Source organism: Apteryx mantelli, chromosome 3 (genome assembly GCF_036417845.1).
Source record: "Apteryx mantelli isolate bAptMan1 chromosome 3, bAptMan1.hap1, whole genome shotgun sequence".
NCBI classification, from domain to species: Eukaryota; Metazoa; Chordata; class Aves; order Apterygiformes; family Apterygidae; genus Apteryx; species Apteryx mantelli.
The window spans coordinates 49,660,227-49,681,352 of record NC_089980.1 but is presented as its reverse complement, the minus strand read 5'-3'; the positions used below and the strand labels follow the sequence as shown (position 1 = coordinate 49,681,352).

Sequence of the window (21,126 nt, the reverse complement as noted above, 5' to 3'; positions counted from 1 at the left end):
TTATATGGTTTCAGGTACTAACAGCACATGCATCCATAGTGGCAATGTCCCTATGGGCAGTATATCTCAAAAAACTCCAGTTAGTGCTAAATAACTTTCTATTTTCTCAGAAACATCCCTGTATTTGAAATCTTTGTAATTACCACATGATATTCCATTATTACACAAAACATTGGGCAGTATGGGAAGTATTTAGAGTAGCTGGTCATTTGACAAACTAGTTTGTTCAATCACTGCTTTATTAAAGACACTGGTATCTCCCTTCCCCATGTGAGATCATACATGCTAACACTGCTAGAGTCACTAGACTGAAATTTGTACAATCGTTAAAAGCAAATTAAGGAGTCTACCTTCATTCTTCAAAATGTGCTGCTTATACCTATGCCAAGACCCATCTTCTGCCCCCACAACATCAAAATTCTAAAGCAAAAGGATTCCGGATGACAAAGGAAATGATCCTGCAAGATCCTGCGTGTTTTTTTTTTTTTTCTGTAGGAGTGAGATTGAGAGGACAAAAGATATGTCCATCAACCACTGGGCATTGCTTGTCAAAAGATTTCTCTCTAACTTGGGATGTGTATGAATGGAGTACATGTAGATACCATATGAGAAAGATGCCAGCTGTAAGCAAAAGGAACTCTGAATAAATATAGTCATAATCTTTTGTAAATTTAAATTACACAGATAAAAGTGTATTCTTTCTGTTTTTCTTTTTACAGACTACCTTGGGAATATATTGATAAAAATGAAAAACAACATCTTCTTTTATACAAAAAGTGAATTGAGAGAATTAATTCAGCTTCCTGTGTGGATAAATGGAATGAAAAAGATGGTCCTTTATTTGAATCCATCTGCTAGTGTATACATATTATTAATTGATGGTTCTAGTATATATCGCCAGACCTATCCTTTGGAAATTGAAATATTTAGTTCTACATTTAGAGCTGAAATTTCTTGCTCAATTATAGCTTTTCAACACAACATGGATTTCAATGTCTACTATCTGGACATGGGAGATGAACTGACATTTTGGTCTCAGATAGTTTTTGAGGAAAATGTGGATGTAAGTACATATCTGGAATTCTACAGGCCAGACTTATTACTACTAAAAGAAAGCAGCAAATATGAAATTGCTCGTGGAATCTGTACTAAAAATGAGGTAAGTTTTGTTAAAGTTTCTTTCTGTCCAATTTAAGTTTCTTTCCACAATATTTTGCCATACATTTTCATATTCTGTGATATTTGTGTGGTATTTGGGAGAATCCTTTCGTGTACATTGAAGGAGTGGGAAAAGGCTTTTTTCCACATGCATTCACTACTATTAAGACTTTGCAGCCCACACAGATCCATGCAGATTAATTTTCTGCCAATAGAACTATTATTTAAATATATTTCCTGGATTATAATTCAGTAAGAGAAACCAGTACTTCCAACTATGAATTAAAATAGCACATTAACTAAGTTTCATCATCCCAGGTCTGCACTGTAAATTTGGAAATTAGCTACACAATTCTGCAACGTCAAGAATGCAAATTTAATGAAAATGAACAATTACTCACATAAACTGGAAACCATATGCCCTAATTTAGGCCTAAGAATTGTTTTAGGCATTTTAAGTGTGTGTCAGCATTTCATCTCGTTTATCTCCCCCCTTCCATAATACTGCTGCTGTGTTTCATGCGTGTCAACATTTGCATGTTTAATGATCTATAGATACTGAAAGTGTCTCTTGTGCTATACCAACCTGCTAATTGAGATGTCTTTACCAAAATCATACCATGTTGTGAAACAGCTTCTATTTTGTAAAAGTTTAAGTGCTTCCATCACCCTCTACAGGCTCACTATTTTCCAGGCATCTCAGAAACAAGGCTCCCTTATTAAGGCTGAAATTGAGGCCCAGCCACTGGTACAAAAACACTGAGCTATGTAGGCTTGTTCTGGCAAGGCTAAGGACAGGTCCTGGTATTAAAGAGCTAGAAAGTACCAGAGGGGGATGGTGTAAATGAAGAGGATCGTATGAGAGGAGGCTGGAGGCAGAATCAGCTGTTGCTGCTTGCTGTTCAGATGGCATGCTCCTGAACTTCCTCCTAGATGCAGCATTGTGGTCCTCACTGATGAGGACCAATGGATAGAGTGTTTCCAGCTCTATCTCAATACCATGATGTACCTTTGCAACCTTCCTTAAGACAGATTTATTTCCAGTCATGTCACAGACATCACTGTCTTCCTCAAGATAAATGTGAGAATGCCTTAACCATTGTGAGCTTTCAGTTCATGACAGGACTGTCCGTTGTCATCGCTAGTTGATCTTGAAGAAGCTTGTTGATGCCTTTGGCGAGTTTATTGAGTTCCCTATGGACCTATCATCTCAAAATCAGTTCACGCAAATTCCAAGCCTGCAAAACAACTCCATGAAGGCAATGGGTGTCTGCAACAACCATCCTCAACATCTCCTCAGTAGACATCTTTGCAAGTGCCTGAGTCTGTTCATGATGCAAACATCCCATCAGGCCACAACATCTTCTTCAGTTTGGACAACATTGGCAAGACCTGACTGCTTTGGTAAGCACCGACAAACCCCACTTCCACCTGAACCAAGACAGCAGAGACAGACTCTGTACTAGATGCTGTACCCTATCTGGCTTGCTTCTGCAGCCACATGGAACATTGAATTCTAATGTGTTTTCCTCTCTGCTCTCTCCATAAAAAACACTTCTATCCTCTCCCCCTTTAGCTCCTCCCCCTTTTTGAGACCTTAAGACCCCATGCTGAGAAGTGTTACAACTATGGTGGATTTTCAGTATTCCAAAACTGTGGTAGTGCTGGCTCTGCCAGTTTGAGGATACCATGCAGTCTGGATTAACACTGTCTTCATGGCATGTGGCATCCTCCAGAATGTGTACCTCAAGCACGATCTGTCACTATCTGAAGGAATAAAACGAGCAGCCTCTCAAACAAGACAAAGAGACAACCTCCTGAAGTGAGAGCGCCAGACAGACCCAGGGACTAGATGAGAGCATTCACCACTGACAACCTTGGAACAATGGAGCATAGATACAGGTGACAACAAGAAGACACTCAGTAAAAAGTAAAATCCTGAACTCAACAAATATGTCAAATTGTTGTAAACTATATTTTCAGTCATTTAGATGAGGACTGAGCCCAAGGAGAATGGCTTTGGCAATCAAAATTCTACACATAGGTAGGCAGTATTCAATAAAAAAAGGATTTATTAGGATAGAAAATTTGAGAAAGTCACGGTGAGGCAAAAAATAATGAAAACAAGTCAGGACTTATTGCTGCTTTTGCTACCTGTAATGCTGTATGGGAGGGCTGTATATGATAAAGACACTTCCCTTTTCTTCACCCCCTCCAATCTCAGAAAAAGATGTTTTCTTTGTTAGGGACCTTGTCCAGTGTTTTGGAGTGAGTGATACATGTTTTCAAAAATTACACACTATCTGCTCAAGGAACAGGAACTCTTTTTAGAGCTGACTATACTTGCCAACTGTACTGGGCAGAAGTGTCCCCCGTCTGCCTGTGAGCTGAGCTGGAATCTCCCCATTTCAACATTTCTGTGACATGGGAAGAACTTGGTACATTTGGAGTGAAAAATTATTTTTCCTTATTTGAAAGTAAAAAGAGAGTTTGCGTGTTTCACCCAGTGAAGTTTATTTGGCCACAGAAAATTGTAAATGTTGACTCTGGTTCTCTTCCAGTATGCATCTGTAATGCTGGTGTTTTTCACATTTGTATTCTTCAGTGTGTTAACCAGTTCCGTGAGCAGTTCAATGAGCCTTTTGTTATGTTTCTTCCTGTCATAGGCGCAACTGGTTTGGATCAACAAAGCACATGTAGTTTGCCAGTGCAGAAGGCCAGAGCTGCTCTTCATCCCTGGTCATGTATTCTTACTGTGTTTGAGAATGTTATTGAAAGAAACTTCTTGTGATGTTTTTAGGTGCTGTTCCTTCCCTCGTGTTGTACGTTTTGTGCTAGGGCATTTGTCTCAACTAAATGTAGGCTCCTGGTTTGTTGGATGTATCCACCTATAGTTTAGATATCTAAATTATGGTAGATGAATCCTGGCTATGCTATTTGGGCAACTAAGAACCACACGAATAGAGAAAAGATTCAGCCTCTCACTTAACATAGATATTGTGGTGGACACATAAAAAATAGACTCCAGAAGTGGAATTAGACATTTTTTCAGGTGCTTCAGATATCATGAAGATACCCTTCATCTAAATAGAGGTATCTCTGTGGTTTAAAGATTTTTGTCAATTAGTTTTATTCTTTATTTTGTCTCTTTTAGACATTTACATTTTATCATGAAATTGACTATACTTTAGAATCCAATTATACAAAGGCATTGTAAGTATCATGAAATTTAAAGATAAAGATAAGATAAAGTTGATAATGTAGTTTTGATAAGTATGAATTATAAATGTCATCAGGACTATAACTGCCCTGAAAAATTAAATAATATAAATAATATATAAAATAATAATAATATATATAAATATAATAAAATAATATATAAAATAATATATATAGATAAATAATATAGTTGTTAATGGGAGAATACTGCTTCTTGCTGTAATACTTCAAGAAGGGCCATGCAGCTCTCTTACATACAAGTGGACATGAGTCAGATTAGAAAAAGCAAATAAAAGTATTTATAAAATGTAAAATAGATAACCCATCTGCAAGGGTTTATAAAGGTCCAACTGGCAGAAAACCATGTACACGTAATACTTAGGTTTTTGCCAACATTTCTTTTCACTTTTTATTTTCCGGCTGACAGGCTTTTCAGAATTCAGTTTCTTGGGTGAGCATCCAGCTGTTGAACAAATCTACATCCCCGAAGAAGATCTTGAGTTGGAGACCAATCCTAATCTTTTATTTTCACTTTTGTTCTGGATTTGCATACAGCTTTATTCATATCTTCTCACCTCTAAAAGTGTTATTGGTCCTCAGATTGCTCAGGAGACAGTTCTGATCTTCTTCCAGACTATTAACCACCTTCTTCAGAAATGCAGATGTCCCTTTGACAAGGAAGGGGCTGTTGTCTTTTGTACATGAGTGAATTAATAGCAAACTGATAGCCTACTGAAGGCTAAAAGATGTTTTTTTCTCATGTAATAAGCCTACTTGCAAGTATCAGTGCAGAGTCTTTCCAGACTCTCAACTTTATATTCCATAAAGATATATAAACCAAGAGCTACATATATATACCAAAAGCTCTTCATACAAAGATGTACAAAAGATTGTTGAGTGTGGCACATTACTAGCCTGTAATTACTAAGTCACTTCATTCTTTGTGGGGCATGACTTCAGCTGCTGTCATAATAATCACTTCAACATGTAGCCTTAATATAGTGTTCTGGCAAAGGAGCTAATGGGATTTTTGTGTGTATAAGAAAGAGAATATGAATGAGAACTAAGAAGATATATTTGCTTTGGTGCATAGTGTTGATAAAGCTGAGACTAACATACTGTGTCCAGTTCTGATGTTCCCTGATCAAGAAGAATGTAAAAAATACTGAGAAGGATTTGAAGATCACAAAAGGATCCAGTGAGTGGAACAAAAGTTTTACAATGAGAGGCCTAAGAAGATCAGTTTGTTTTCCTTATATTAATAACAGAAAGAGGTCATTGACCTCAACATTGACCTCAACATAGTGTGTACAACTCTGCATTAAGAAAATGAATATAATTTAGTGACAGGCTTAAGTGTTCCATCAAGGAAGAGGAACATTTCTAGGAATTAGAAAGGTATGGTTTTCCCCAATACACAATGGCCAAAATGTTGTCTGTGATGTAAAGGTGTGTTTGTTTTCAACTTTCCTTTGAAGTAACAGAGTTTGACCATAGATGAGTATGATACCAGAGAGGATAAACAAATGCACTGATGTAGGTGCGGTAATGCTGTTTCACAGATGTATGGGTGGTTGGATCTTGCTCATACGTTTAAAGCTAATCACAACTCCCTGTTATTTCAGAGGCTTCAAACCTTTGTATGCAACAAAATAGTCACCTAAGAACTGAAATGCTTTAGTTGACTAAATTCACTGGACTCCATTTAGAAGAGTCTGGTTGTACTTAAAATGTCCTGAGATACTCAGAGGGCAAGACTAGATGCCTAGTAGTCCTAACTATTGTGATTTGTGTGCTTCACTATCAGCTTTCCTGTATTTGTTTCCATAATTACACTCGTTATCTTTTCCAAGTTGTCTTGCCACTCTCATATGTCCCCTTGAATTGGTCTGACAACGGTGGTGTGTTTTGTTTTGAATAGCTTCTTTTGTTTCCCATCCAAGACAAGCTTTTTACATTTCAGTTAAGCAAAATGTCCACCTAAAGATCTTGGCAGATGATCCACGAGGAAGGTTAAACACCAAAAATGGACATTCTTGCCTGACTTCATCTTTGAATCAGTGATGCTGCAATTCGTTGTAAAATTCATTGCAACTCTTATGCCATGATTCATTCCTTTTTATTTTTTTCATCCAGATGCTCATTTGTCAGGAATAATGAAACATTGGGCATGCCTCCTTCATTTTCTTGAGGAAGTTCACCATTACCTTAGGATACCAGATGATTTTAAAATCTTCTTCAGCAATTAGCAGATTTTATACTTTGGAAAGCTGTCCTGTAGTCTTCTGGATTCTTTCACCAACCATCACCCATGAGGACCTTACTGTCAATGAATGAAGCAATCTTAAATTGCAGGCCTTTACATATTTCACCCCCATCTCCAGAAATATCAGGACTTGGCAGAGAATACCAAATTTCTCTTCAGCTACAATGGCAGTCACCTATGCCATTGGTAGTAACAGTGATGCATAGGAGAGCCAACAGTTGAAAAGGTTTTCAAGTTGCTCCCTGCACTTAGGGAGAAGGACTGTAAAGGACTGGATGCCTTGAGTTAGCACACATACTTCACTGTCTCCTAACTCAGGTTAGCAAATTTTTCAGGCCAACATTGCAAAGTATAAACAGAAATTAGTTGTGGCTTTTGAGATAATTCTGCTTGTGTCTTGCTCAAGAGCCCCTGTGCAGTCAAATCTGGTAGCTGTCAGGTGTGTGACTTCTGTAGTCACTTTTGTGATGTGAATCTGTCTTTGAGCCCTTCATAAAAGGATGTTTTATTCCTTCAGATTTCCTCTTCCCTGCTCCCACCTGCCAACATGTTGTTCAGCTTCTCTTTCAGTATCACCTCTTACCTGTAATGGTGGCAGGACTCTCAAGATGTGTGTGTGGATATGTCATCCCACCCTCTTTTCCTCCATCCAAATCAGTCATAATGGATTCCTTCTTGGCGAGTTAGAGAATTCATGTGGTTGATTTTGGTCCAAGATTCAAGCACAGAGGTCTTGACATTAATATGCTAAAGCATAGAGCCATAAAGACATCTATGTGCATCTAATGATATCATCACTATCCTCTGCATCAAAGCACAGGTAGCCTGATTTTTCCTTTGTCAGAAGTGGTTGATCTTTAAAAGTTTTGAATCAAGCTTTCAATTCAGCTCTAGTATTCTCCTTCCAGGAGTGCTAAATATGCTGGTGAGCAATCCTTGCCATTTCAGAATCTCAGATCACAGATGGGAAATACAATCAAGTGTCTTCAACACTATTTTCAAGGACTGAAGATATTTTGAAATTGATCTCTTTATGAAAAGCTACAATAGAAAAGGCCAGCTGAGTATTCTGTTCTGGGACTGCCTGAATCAACAGTCTCTGTCTGATAGAGTTCTGATTCAGTGCCACAGAAGGTTGTCTTAAGCTTTTCATCTTACCTCAGCACAAACCAGAGTTCTGCAAAAGGTGAAATCAGATAGGATCTGTGTAATTCTGCTCACTCCCCTCTGCCTTGTTCCAGGATATACTGAACAGGTATACTGTTAATGGGTTCAATAATAGATCCAAATCTCCCACAACAGAGATCACCTCCCACCCAAACCTGACCTTCCTGCGTTCCTCAACATGGTTTGTCTGGCAACTCAGAAAAAATTAATATTTCAGCTGCTCACATTTTCAAAGCTGTCTGCATTTTCTTGCTTTAATTTGATCTGTGTTTGTCTATGGATTAAAGACCTATTTCACAGCAATCATTAATCCATCCTTCCAAAGCAATATTTATTTCAGTATTTCACAGAATCACAGAATCGCTGAGGTTGGAAGGGACCTCTGGAGATCATCTAGTCCAACCCCCCTGCTCAAGCAGGGTCACCTAGAGCACATTGCACAGGATTGCATCCAGGCGGGTTTTGAATATCTCCAGAGAAGGAGACTCCACCACCTCTCTGGGCAACCTGTTCCAATGCTCTGTCACCCTCACAGTGAAAAAGTTTTTCCTCATGTTCAGATGGAAGTGTCTGTGTTATTCCTGCCGTGTACTCACATATAAAATAGACGTACAGGCAATCATGGAGACTAGATCCCTTCTACTGGGCCAAACAACTGAGTGTGTTACCTTACAAAGAAAACTAGAGATCTAATACACTGTGGTGTGATGGCACTCAGATTTCTGCAAGAGACCAGGTACATTATTACCATTTATTTGCTGTGCTTATAGCAGACTACTTTTACAAGATAAACAGCCTGAAAGGCCAACAATTTCAAAGACAAAAGCAGAGAAGACACCATGCTATGAGAACCAGTGATCACAGTCACAATTTCATTCTTTCAAAAGAAGTAGTTATGAAGCTGATATTGAAAAATGTAGCCTGTCCTTGGATAGCTGCTGTATTATTCACAAAGTAACCAAGAGGTCTAATAATGTCAAATTTGGCCCTCAGAAATCAATAAGCATTTAAAAAACCCAGGGTGCTAGGACTTATTCTCTCTTAGTCTCTCAAACATCCACCTGTGATGCCGCAACAATTACCTATATTTGTACCATGGGAATAAACACTGACCTGACTTTTAGATGATATGCTAATAAAATAAATAATAATATTAAATAATAATAACCAGTGCCTCTTGCCTCCAAATGAAATTACCTTGATATGATTGCAGTTCAATAGTTTGGTGCTACTGATTTATTTTGAAATAAATTCTAACACAAATTCATGTTTGTTTGGGGGGTTTCTTTTGCAGGGAATTAACCAGCGGTGTTACATCAGTTGAACTGCAGCCTAGTGTCTTTGAAGCTGCATGTGAATTACGCTGTCAGGTAGGCACTGTAGCTTGATATGGTAATTTGGATAAAATACAGTAACAATGTTTCTCAGATTCTTATGAGGAAATCCTGACCCACTGGGAGCCAAGGGTCAAGATGGCCAAGTTTTCACTCCAGTTCATGTCATTCCAATTAACTAATGCCATGTAAAATTATATAAACACTGCTTAAGTAGAAAGGCAAAGAAGAGAAAGTTCACAGTACCATATTGATGAAAAAGTGTCCAAGGTAAATAAGATGTGAAAGAGGTTGTGGACAAGAAGGGAGCCATAGTAATAAACCATGATGCAAAACTGCTGCTATAGTTACTGTAGCTTTTACACTCATGAGTAGTGACCAGACTCCTCAAAGCCATGGATGAGGTTCATTTCTGGAAGGTTTCCTGGAAAAACTAAAGTTTGTATTTACTTTCAGGTATCTCACTTTTTTGTTGGCTGCCCTCCAGGAAGGCATATTATTGTTGAGAGGCAAGTTTAAATCATTTATTTTCTTCTGGATTGTGCAATTTTACAATAGTAGTTGAAATAAATGCTAATGTAGTGATATTTAAGCCTCATATATCTGACTTATTACATTTATAAAATGTTTCTTTCTCTGCATAAATGTATAAACAATAATTAAAAGGTTTGTCTTTGAAAATGTATGTACAGATTGAAAGTATGCATAGATTTATGCTGCCTATAATTTCTGAGAAAATTAACTAGCAAAAAAACTAAAAAAGAAAATATCCCACTTTCCATGATATTATCAGTTCTCATTATCTTCCTGAGGAAAGCCGGAATTATGTAGATACAGTTGATCCTGTCTTGGGGCAGTGGGATGGACAAGATGATCTTTTGCGGTTCTTTCAGCCTTATTTTCCTATAACTCTGCAAATGTTTTACATCCATGATGTACAGCATTATCAGCTCAACTTCTTTCTCATACAGTGATTTCTGCCATATCAGAGAGTTTAGGAAAGTAAAAGCATATCCAAAAGCTCTCTCTTATCTTTAGAATCAAATAGATTAGTGTTCAAACCACAAAAAAGCCTAGTGTTCCCCCCAAAAAGCCAGTTATTTATATTTTGTTTAAAAATTCATATCCTTAAAAAATTCTTATCAAAAATAAGTGAAGAAAAAATGTGTTTTTACCAAACTAAGTAAAAATAAGGTAGTTTGTTAAATAGTCCAAGAATCGAACCCTCAGGAACTCTGTTCTGCTGGTTTAAGTAACAACAGCACACTGGAGCCATATTTACATGTAATTGAAGGACAGTTTCTGGAGGAGATCAATATTTAGGCATTTATATAATACATATAGCTGTATATTTAATGTCTTTCCAAAAATTTCTCCCTTTTTTTTTTTTTGTCTTTTAGACCTTCAGATGTAGTCTGTCAAAAACATAATTTTACTACTTACAGGATACCTGGGTAAGACACTGTATTAATAGTCCAAAGAAGACTAGGCATTTTGGACATGTTGTCATATAAAAGTCAAGTGCTCTATATTAATATACACCACTTAATATAAAATGAGGCTTTTCTGATATTGGTATTCCTATCATCTTTTTCTTTTCTGTTACAGCACAGACGCACAGTATTTGCAAACCTAAAGCAAACTAGTATTCTAAGAATTCTCTGCCAGTATAGTGTGATTGAATCAATGCAGAAACTATTGAAATATTTTTCTTCTATCAGATTACTGTCTAAAATATCCACAAAAAACAATATCTGCACCTGATTCCAACAGGTTAATGGAGATTTGTTATAGTTCAGGATTTTACCCAATGTGCTGTTAAATTAACAGTGAAAGGAACTCAGGGCTGTAATTGTTCTGGCCTCTAAATTCTTAGTTACTAGTTCTGGGTAATGCTTATAGCAGTAACTGGCTACAAATATTTAGAAACTAGTGTTACTTGTAAGTTGATTTTTTAAATAAATTAATAACATAACAAAGTTTAAAACTGTATACTAGAAAGAAAGGCTTTCTTATTTTTTTAAGTCAGGAAGAAGAGTGGCAGGTTGAAATCTTTCTATCTAAACAACTGAAACTGTGTTTTATCAAGACAGAGAAAAAAAATTAAGAAGGTTTTAAGAGGTTTAACAAAATGATTGTTGATTTTTCATTACATTAGGAAATTTCTGTGGCGTCCAACAGCTAAGGACAAGGTGAGCATTATAGTTTTCGTTCTAGTGGGGCTGCATGTGAAAAGAGAAGCAGAGTGCAGTATTCAATATACGAATAAAACTTCTCCTTTTTTAGATAGCCTATTATGACTGGGATAAATATGGTTGCCTAATGGAACTCCATTATGAACGGTATTTCCAACCTGTTATTTCCATGTAAGTAAATTGCTGATACATTGTGACTTCTTCCACCAACCTTGTGTAGAGATGTGAAGCTGCAGAAAGTATTGCAGCCCAATGGCAAGAGTAACATTATCAAATTTTTATGTTCCTTTTCACGCATGCTTTTGTTCCAGTGGGTATTGCTGCACCATGTCAATGCCACAATTCCAAGTTACCTTAAAGCAGCCTACCTTTTTTGCCCTCCCCCACAGCTGCAGCAGCGGCAGCTTTACATGCTTACTGATCCACTGCACAGCTCTGAATCCTAATGTTGTTTATGTGCTTGTGCTGTTTTATTGAGATGTTACATTCCATATGTTTTACAGGTATGATGGCAATAAATATGTTAGAAGGGTTGAAACAAATTTCATATTATGGGAGATGAAAGGCAGAACTGACTATGGGTACACTTCATCCATGAAAGAAGTAAGCCTGCTACTGAGAATGTAACTTAAATATGTTTTATGCACAATGGTCTACATGAAGTATGGCTGTTTTTATGCATGCTTGGTCCTCTTTAGTCTGAATGGATGCATTTAGTTGCATAACATTTTAACATTTCTTGTATTGATCTTAACATTGTACACTGTTCAAAATTAAGCATGTGAGAAGCATCAAAACAATACAGTAGACAAAGAGAAAAAAAGGAAATCTGCCCATGAGAATATGGTTTGGGAAATGAAACTTGAATCACTTTAAAATTCAGACTGCCTTCTGTCCAAAAAGAAAAAAAAAAGATATCCACTTATCTACATGGTCTCATCAAAACAAATTCTGCCCAATTTCTGTATAACTAAAATAAGAACATAACTTCCTTTTTCAGTAGAATGACAAAGGATATTTATGGAGAATCCTCATCTACATATAGTGTTATTGGAGCTTTGGCAGCATCCTCTGACAGCACTGTTTATGAAAGAACTCCTTCAACTCTTTCATATCCTTCTATGTATACACATACAGCTGTGCTGGAGGATGGGACACGACTCTTATTTATATGCAGCCCTGACAGAGACAATTATCTCTGTATTCTTGTGTATCATATTTTCAAATGATACGCATCTGAAGTACACATTTTTAATCTATATTTCAACCTGTTGTTTTAAATTTCTATTTTTAACAGGAAGGTTGCCTGTATAAAGCACAGTCTTGGCCCATGATGCTTAATGAAAGTAAAAACTCTACACTGGATGAAATATGGGGACCACAGGTATGAAAACATATGTTTAGAAATAGCTGGTAATAGCATGAGTAAAATCTATAATTACCTTACGTCATATTTTTACATTACAAATATCCCTGGAGGAGGGGGGCATAGCAAAGCATTGATATGGACATTTGAATAAAACTCATATGACAATACAGCATTGATCTAACCATACTCTGAAAGGATATTTTATGCTGAAAATACCTAATTAGTACTGTCAATTATTATATTGCAAGAAAGGCAAAGGTATCATTTTAAAACTCACTAAAGCATTCTTTGTGGTCAACAGTAGGAATAATTGAAAGTATTTTGTAATACAAAATAGCTGAACACAAAGAGTAGTAGACAGGAGGCCAGAAAGGGAGGTTAGAACCAAAAAAATTTCCTCAGATGCAGAGATCATTTTATTAGTGATGCCAATTTGGATAGGACTTCACTAGGATATCTTATTTAGGAACAGTTTCATTGGCAGTTAGATCAACTTTCCAGTGTTTATTTCCCATCTAAACAAAACTGTTGCACAGAACCCCAAATTTGGGCTTTTGCTCAAAGGGGCAATAAAGTAATTACAATTTGATAAGCATTTTTAGTAGCCCATCTGTGATCTTGATGGTAGAAACCCAACTATAGTTAAATTTAGGGTGAATCTTTTAACACCTGTTTCATCACTACAGTTACATTTGTCTGTTCAAAATACTTTTACTATTAGTATATATTCAAAACCAAAAAATGCTATTTTTACACATCAATTTATATTTAAGAAATCTGACCTATTTGTACCGTTCTCACTGCTAGAATCTAATTTCGATCACAAATAAAACTATGGATAAATTTAATTATCTTTGTAAAATACTTTTAAATCTTCACGCCATACTTTAAACACAGCTGTTTTAAGTAGAAAAGGACACTTTCAATGCTAGCTATTGTAATGTAGCTATATATAATGCTAGCTAGAATATATCACAGCCAAATGTTTGGTATTTAAACCCAGAGTCAGAAAAGATAGGCTGCAGCTTCCCTGGGGTGCTTTACTTGGGCAGACATTTGTATCAAGCTCCCAAGTCAGGAGACCTGCAGTTAGGACTAAGCACACTGTCCACTCTATTTTTCTCCATTTTGTCAAATCTTTTTTTCCAAAGAGACCATTGCATTTGACACAGCCCAACAACCAAATCCTTCATCTTTGGAAAAGCCAGAGTCTATGGCTTCTGGAAGGAGGAAAGAAAAAGAAACATCTGAGCCCTATGATTCAGGCTCCAATAATTTCTTTTCCAAATCCTTCTCATACCTATCAAGTCACCATGAAAGGAAAGCACAGAGAAGACAGCTTATCTGAATACTAAAAACTTATATCACCAGCAGAGTATGTAACTTGAAATTCCTCAATTGTTGATTTACTGGCTATCAGTCATCTACTTCTGACCATCCAGACAGCTGTTCCTATACATGAAGTGGGTCCTTTGCATTTTCCTGTACAACCAAAAGTTCAACATTACGACATCCAATGTGAACTCTGAGCAGAGGGAACCTTCTCTTCTAACTTCTCTAGCCTTATGATGTTCTGATCTCTCTTTTCAAGAGAACTTCCTTCAGTCTTGGCAGATCATGTATCTCCCAGTAGGCACAGGATGACTATAAATTCTTAATGAAGAAGTGGGCATCTTCATTGGATAGTTCTTTGGACCTCTTTTTGGAGACATCTTAATCTTTAATGGACAACTTTCATCAGACTTTGACTTCAAAGTTGTCATTGCCAGTTAATCCTGTTCTTCGGAATCCTGCCCATCTAATCTGGCAAAACCCAGTGTCATTTAGAGTTATGTCTGAAGACATAGAAAGGAAGTATTGTAATGCACCAGTGCAAGTGTTTGTTACAGATCTCAATAAGAAAGGCATTCAGACTCCTTAAGGTATTGTTTAAAATACCATTTATTGGAGATAACACAAGAAGGAAAAAGGGGATAACATAATCTTACGTCCCTTCAGATGCTGGGAACCCCAAGTTGTACAGCATTGGACAGACCCCTAGACAGGGCACAGCACACTGCACAGATCCCATCCATGGTGAGGTTTGCCAGCACTGTAGCCTTTAGAGCTATTACAGGATTTTCTTAGAAGTAAACAACTCTGTTCATCATTTCTACTGTCAAGTGAAAGGATGTGTTATATGTAAACATGCTGCTTCACTTCAAGATCAGATGAGACATGCAGGTGGTGTAATCACCCGGTGCCAAGTGGGAGTCATGTATGGGCTTCTCCATTACAACTGGAAAGTTCATCCAGTGGTCAAGTGATATGTACAGCACACCACAGGCCTGCACCTACTCAGGTCAACTGTTATGTGGATCACTAACTCATGGAGGTACAGCAGCCTTCCAGTTAAGACCACTACACATATCTGTTCCTATGGGACATAAATTTTTCTTCATGCAGCCTCATTAATTGCCTCATTAGTGGCAGAGGAACATTTGGGCCAGAGCCTTAATGCTAATGAGGACCTTAAGTAAATCAATTAATTGTCTACTACCCCCGTCCAGTTTCATATCATCAGTTACATAGCACTTCTGGATAAGAACATCCACAAGCTATTTATTTACCCATCTGAAGTCCTTTTCTGCCCTCCCTCTATCTGAATTGAAAAAGGACCTTGATACCACCCTCACAGAGAATCTGTCAATTATGCTCCAAGGTACTATTTTACCTCCAGTATCACAGCCACGTCTGCAGGTACTGCAGTTGTTTTGAGAAGTCACTCAGGTTCAAACTACAGATTTCTTTAAAGAGATCCTAGTGAATGACCTCTCCTTTAAGGGCAAAAACTTTTTTTTGCTAATTTGTAACTAAGTTAGTATCAATAAAGTAATTTAGCAAAGACTGCCAATTGTGGCTGGTTTTGTCCTGAAACCCCCTCTTCAGTCTTGTATAAGCAGGATTTTCAATCTTGGATCCAAGATTTTGAAGCTAATGTCTAGCTACAATAAATCTAGATTTGTGTGTGTGTCTGTCACCTCTAGGAGTGATGTTGGATGATGATTTACCTGTTGGGGACCTTCAGGAGGAAGACTGACATTCAGTATTGTACTGAGTTCCTTCTTTTTATCTGACAGTGCTTTATGAAATTTGGCTTTGTGCCACAGAGCATTTGGGAGATTTTTCTATTCATATTTCACAACTTCATGTTATCTTTTTGTTAGGGGATTTCATGTTATGATTCCAGCATAAAATTCTTATGCAAAACAACTGTCCATTCACCAACAAGTTTTCTTTATATTGATCAAAATGGGATACATGTGGAAATTGTTTATACAACAGCTGCTGGAAGGAAATGAGAAGGCAAATATGCTACTTCTGTGTGTTAGAGCATGAAGCATATCTACAATATGAAAATAAATTTTAGGGTAATATTAACAAATCACATCTAGTAATTACAGTTAGCACTAGGACTTCATAAGAGTAATATTGGCCAAATTGGCACCAAAGCATTCCTCTGTCTGGTTTCCATGCCCTGACAGAAAAACTGTTGAATACAGAATTTTACCATGGTATATTGCCAGAACTCTTCTAATCCTTCAGGGCAGAAGGGAACATGTACTTCTGTGAGCCCTTATTTCAAGCTCCAGACAAGATGCCAATGACCTGACTTCACAGCCAGCACCAAACTTTCACTCAATGCAAATGTCTGCAGATTGTGTCTGCAACTACCTTTATTGATGGAGAATATTAATATTTGCAAAGAAAAACCTTCCCATCTTCCCCTTGCATTCAGAATGGTAATCTCAGATGCAGCTCTTTTCAGCTGGGGAGGTAGGAGTGTGACGCAGCACCGTGTCTGTAGACTGTGAGTGACTGCAGGTTACATATTAATGTGCAGGAGCTCAGAGCTGTCAAGTATGCTTGTTATGCCTTCCTCCTGTCCATCTCTGGTTGTTGTGTGCAGACCCTCAGCTTTCACACTATCAGATCAGTAGTGCAAGGACCTTTCAGCTTTTCCATGCGAATCCTTCAGAAGTGCTGACCAAATCATCACATCTGGTTGTCTGCAGTCCATCTACCAGATGCTCTATCAGACAATCTCAATCACGCCAAACTGTTAGATCACAGCTGAAAGATTTGAGATGTTCCAGCATCACTTTTTTAGAACTAAGGCTTCCTCAATATTGATCTTTTTGCTTTATATATCAATAATATGTGTCCAGTCTGCCCTAGGGGAGGCTTGGTTTCCAGGTCAGCATCTGACACATTCCTGATCATACAGGTAGAAGGGCTGATGTACACATTTCCCCCACTTCCCTGCTTTTCACAGGAGATTCTCATGGTAAGGTAGGATGAAGATCAAGTGGTTTTGCTGGCCTCAGCAGGCTAACTTTGCCTCACCAACTTTGACTTCAGGATCTTCTGAGTCTTTCAGTCCAAAATACCAGGATACTTCCATTATTATTATACCAACTTGCAATACATTTGTCCTCTGAAATGCTTTTTCATCTAACTGCTTGGATGTGGATGCTACTGGGGTTAATACAACCTTGCTCTTCCCAGGGAGGAACATTCTTGCAAACAGGAGAAAGGAATCCAGAAGATCTGTCTACACAGACAAGCTGAAAAGGCTTTTAGCTTGCTATTCATGAAGATAATGTTCTCCACTCCCCCAAGCAGTTTTTCTTTACTGTCTATTCAAATTGAAGAATTTTAGTCTATTAGCTCTGTTAGAGCTCTAATAGCTGTAATAACTAATTTCATGCCAGATTTTAGCCTTGCACAATTAGGTTAAAGATTATTCTCTGAAGATTAATCTGCTTTTCCCATCCTTTTTCTGGTAGACTTTTGAAGGAGCAAAGCAGACTCGACTCTCCTGCCAGCAACCTGTTCTCTTAATGTAACCTTAATTTAATTCCTGCCCCTTTTAATAAGAAAATCCTTTGAATATGTGACTGCAAGTCTTTTCTCAGCTTGTCCACTAAGATAGCCTCTTCATTAACCATTAATTTTGGCCCTTTGTTGTAGGTGAGAGAGTCAGCTCCTCAGAGCTGACCTTTTTTACAGTCTTTTATGAAGATAATGTGACCTTTAGGATACATGCAGAATTCTTAATCAAGATGGTTTTTGACTTTTATTTAGCCCAGGAAATCCATGCATGCATCTTTTTTTTCCTGAAGTTCATTCTTCTTTTGCAGAAGCAACCCTTTACATCCTAGATACTAGTGTGCCTTACCTATCTATATTAACAGGACAATTTTCTGACTAACATATACATACCGATAGCATGAATGTAGACATATATATAGACAATACATCTTGAGATGACACTTACAGATAAGTAAGCTGTTTTTATTTTTTGCTGTTGGATTGATCAAATTCCCATTGGAAGCCATGCCAGAAACCCACAAGTGTTATGAATTTGAAAGAATGTAAAGAGAATGTATGAATCATGACATCTATTTTTTTTACCTTCAAGCAGCCAAGCTGAATGGGAAGAGACAGAATATGTTATATAATATCCACAGAGCTAATGCTTTGTCCTGTCTGTCAAGGACTTTTTTGTCTGGACTTCAAACATAATTATGAAGCATCTTCACGTCCCTTTCAGACTGATGAAAATATTTTCTGAGGCATCAGAAATAAATTCTGAGGCATATTCAAACTTCTCTATATATTTTATATTCTGTATCTTCTGTCTAGTAACAACCTTGTATTTAGAAACTGAAATACAGACTGACTTACAAATGTAAGATCAGCAGCTTTCCTAATAACATGATGTCTGTAGGAGAAATACAGTTATTTCAAGAACTGATAATTGTGTTTGGTAAATTGTAGGCAGTTTCTTAATAGCACTATCAAGGGACTGAATTATATAATTTATGTTCATATGAACATTTAATTTGTACTTAATTGAACCTGTACACAATAGAATCTATTTATCATTTTTAGCCACTATATACACATTAAAAAAAAACAAATCTGTGTGTGTTTGTGTCTGATTGCTTTTCAAAGCTAGTTCAAAAATAAATATCTCCTTTATTGTTTTTGTTCAGAATTACAGATCCTGTTTTGTGTTTCATCAGAACAGTACAGATGAAGGACTGTATGAGCAGTATCAGATTTTAAACATGACCTCTACAAATTCCATTGTTTGGGCTACTAGTCATAGTGGCATTTATGTGTTCAGAGTGAGGATATTAGACCCAAACTACAGGTTATTTTCTTTTTTAATGTGAAAAAAATGTAATGTGGGGTAAAAATGGATAAAATGCCTGCCACTGATATTTTAAAAATATTTTTGCTCAGGATTTCCTTTGACTTTGGTGTTACCGATATTTTCCCCTTCTGCCTAGCTCTAACTTAAAAATGATTCAGATGTGATTCTCAGAATCCTTGACTTTTCCATTTTTCAAACTAATCAACGGCATAAATACTGAGTACGTAATCTGAAGACAGTGAGGCATTTGCAAAAAAAGAACCGTACTATTTGTAAATGAATATAGGTTATCTGAAAATCTTTGGAAATGTCACATCTTGTTATGTTTTACAAGAACTTTTGAGAGTACAGCTCCTATTCAAGAATATTTGTTTTCCCCTTCCTTCAAATTAACAATTTCAGAATTTCAACATTTTTATGCACTCAAAAATTTAAAAAAGAAACTGACCCATATAATACTCAGTGTAGTACCACATATCCCATATATTTTGGGAATGTAGACAGACCAGTAAATACCAATAACAAATCAGTGAAAAGAACTGATATATCCTGGTAGCTTACTTGGGCTAGCTAACCTTACACTGAAAAAGGTCCAGCCATGGGAGAGAGTTCTGGCTTTTCTTCTCCCCTTCCTTCAAATCTGCTTCCTTGAAACACTAGCACAGAGGCCAGACTGAAAACAGTGAGGGCTGGTTAATGCATTGCAGTTTCTCCAATAGTCCCTGCTTACACAGAGCCTATAGTAAATAGAACACAGTTTTCACATTATTTCTAGCCTGTCTCAAAGCCATAATTTATCCCTTGTAGCCTGAACTTTGCAGAGACAGGTTGCCTCCTTTTTAGGCCTACATAAATCCTACTGACACTGCTGGCATGACTCTTGTAGAATGTGATTTTTCCAAAGCAGAGGACCTGTAAAAACCTATATGTACATGCCTGAATGCTCACAAAAGCCAACTGTACTGCACAATTATTAATTGTAATTGCCAATATTAAAAATTGACAATATAGTTCATTTGGAGTGTTATTTATGAATATAGAGAGGTTTTAATAATTCTAATCTGCTTATCAATAACTTAATTTTTTTAATAAATATGCAATGATGGGTGATTCTGGGCACTGGACAGTTTCATATGATTCTCTGTTTTTGCTCTCAAGTCTTTACAGATGTGAAGATACCTAACAAAGCTTTTTTTTATATTTCAGTTTTTGTGATTTAAAAGCATTCTTTGCGGTCCATACATATGGAATAATTGAAAGGTAAAAGCTAGTAGATGTTTCTAAGCTTTATCGTTATTTAATATATTAAATTCTTCTTATGTTCTTATGTTATTATTCAATATTTATATGAAAATATACTTAAAATTACAGAGGTAATTAGAAAAACAGTTACGAAGGTACAAGATATCATGTTCTTCTTCTATGCACATGATTTTCAGATAAAGACAGAATTCCTCCACACATTTTTAGTTGATGCAGTTTTTCCAAAATCTCTTATTTGAAAGCAAACAGGAAGTTTGCCAGCGTGCCAAACCTACCTTGGTTTTCCATGATGTAATGCAAGTGTTTCTACAAGATCCACAAAACTGGACGCTTCTCTTGCAACTGCTTGGATTCATTTCCACCCATGAATATTGTTCTTGCAGAAATAAAAGTTTCCATGGCCTTCTGGTAAAAATACAGGATTTGCCCTGACGGAAATGAAAATGAAACTTGGACGCTATCCCTTAGCACTTCTTAAGCTAGCCACTACCATAGTCTAGAATAAACATATTTTACATCTGACATATCTGGAAACTTCAGAGAATTGCTTTAGCTAGGCTTATGCACTTACTCAGCTAGGTGACAAGTGTTGAGGTATTACTCAGATCCCAACTTGCAGGCTGAGGGTAAACCTGCATAATACCTGCTTTTCATTCCAATTTTTGTGGCATTTTATTTTCTGTGTTGAGTACACAAGATACCTGGAACCAAGAAGCTTTTTAAAACCAAAATGAACTTTTAAGTAACCCCAGTAAAATCACATTTTATTCTTCATCCCCAATCAAAGGAATCTTGCCACTGACTGAAAAACCAAATAATTTAAATTTTCCTATTATGACCATAAGTTTTAAAAGAAATACCTAATGATTAGTCAGTTACATTGTCATGAATTACTGTACCATGTGAATGTACTCCTAGTATGAAATCCAAGATATTCTTGACTAAGGCAG

The 21,126-nt window shown here is 36.9% G+C and overlaps 1 protein-coding gene across 1 annotated transcript in view; it reads left to right on the top strand.

Annotated features, from left to right (window-relative positions):
* The window catches only part of CATSPERE (catsper channel auxiliary subunit epsilon), a 46,293-nt gene that overhangs the window by 24,098 nt on the left and 1,069 nt on the right, over window positions 1-21,126 (top strand). Inside the window, exons 12-23 of the mRNA XM_067294568.1 lie at window positions 720-1,159; window positions 3,825-3,902; window positions 4,313-4,371; window positions 9,072-9,180; window positions 9,601-9,653; window positions 10,545-10,598; window positions 11,303-11,336; window positions 11,431-11,510; window positions 11,843-11,942; window positions 12,637-12,723; window positions 18,750-18,910; window positions 20,120-20,173. Of these exons, the coding sequence (XP_067150669.1) occupies window positions 720-1,159; window positions 3,825-3,902; window positions 4,313-4,371; window positions 9,072-9,180; window positions 9,601-9,653; window positions 10,545-10,598; window positions 11,303-11,336; window positions 11,431-11,510; window positions 11,843-11,942; window positions 12,637-12,723; window positions 18,750-18,910; window positions 20,120-20,173 (1,309 nt within the window). The remainder of the gene's footprint in view (window positions 1-719; window positions 1,160-3,824; window positions 3,903-4,312; window positions 4,372-9,071; window positions 9,181-9,600; window positions 9,654-10,544; window positions 10,599-11,302; window positions 11,337-11,430; window positions 11,511-11,842; window positions 11,943-12,636; window positions 12,724-18,749; window positions 18,911-20,119; window positions 20,174-21,126) is intronic.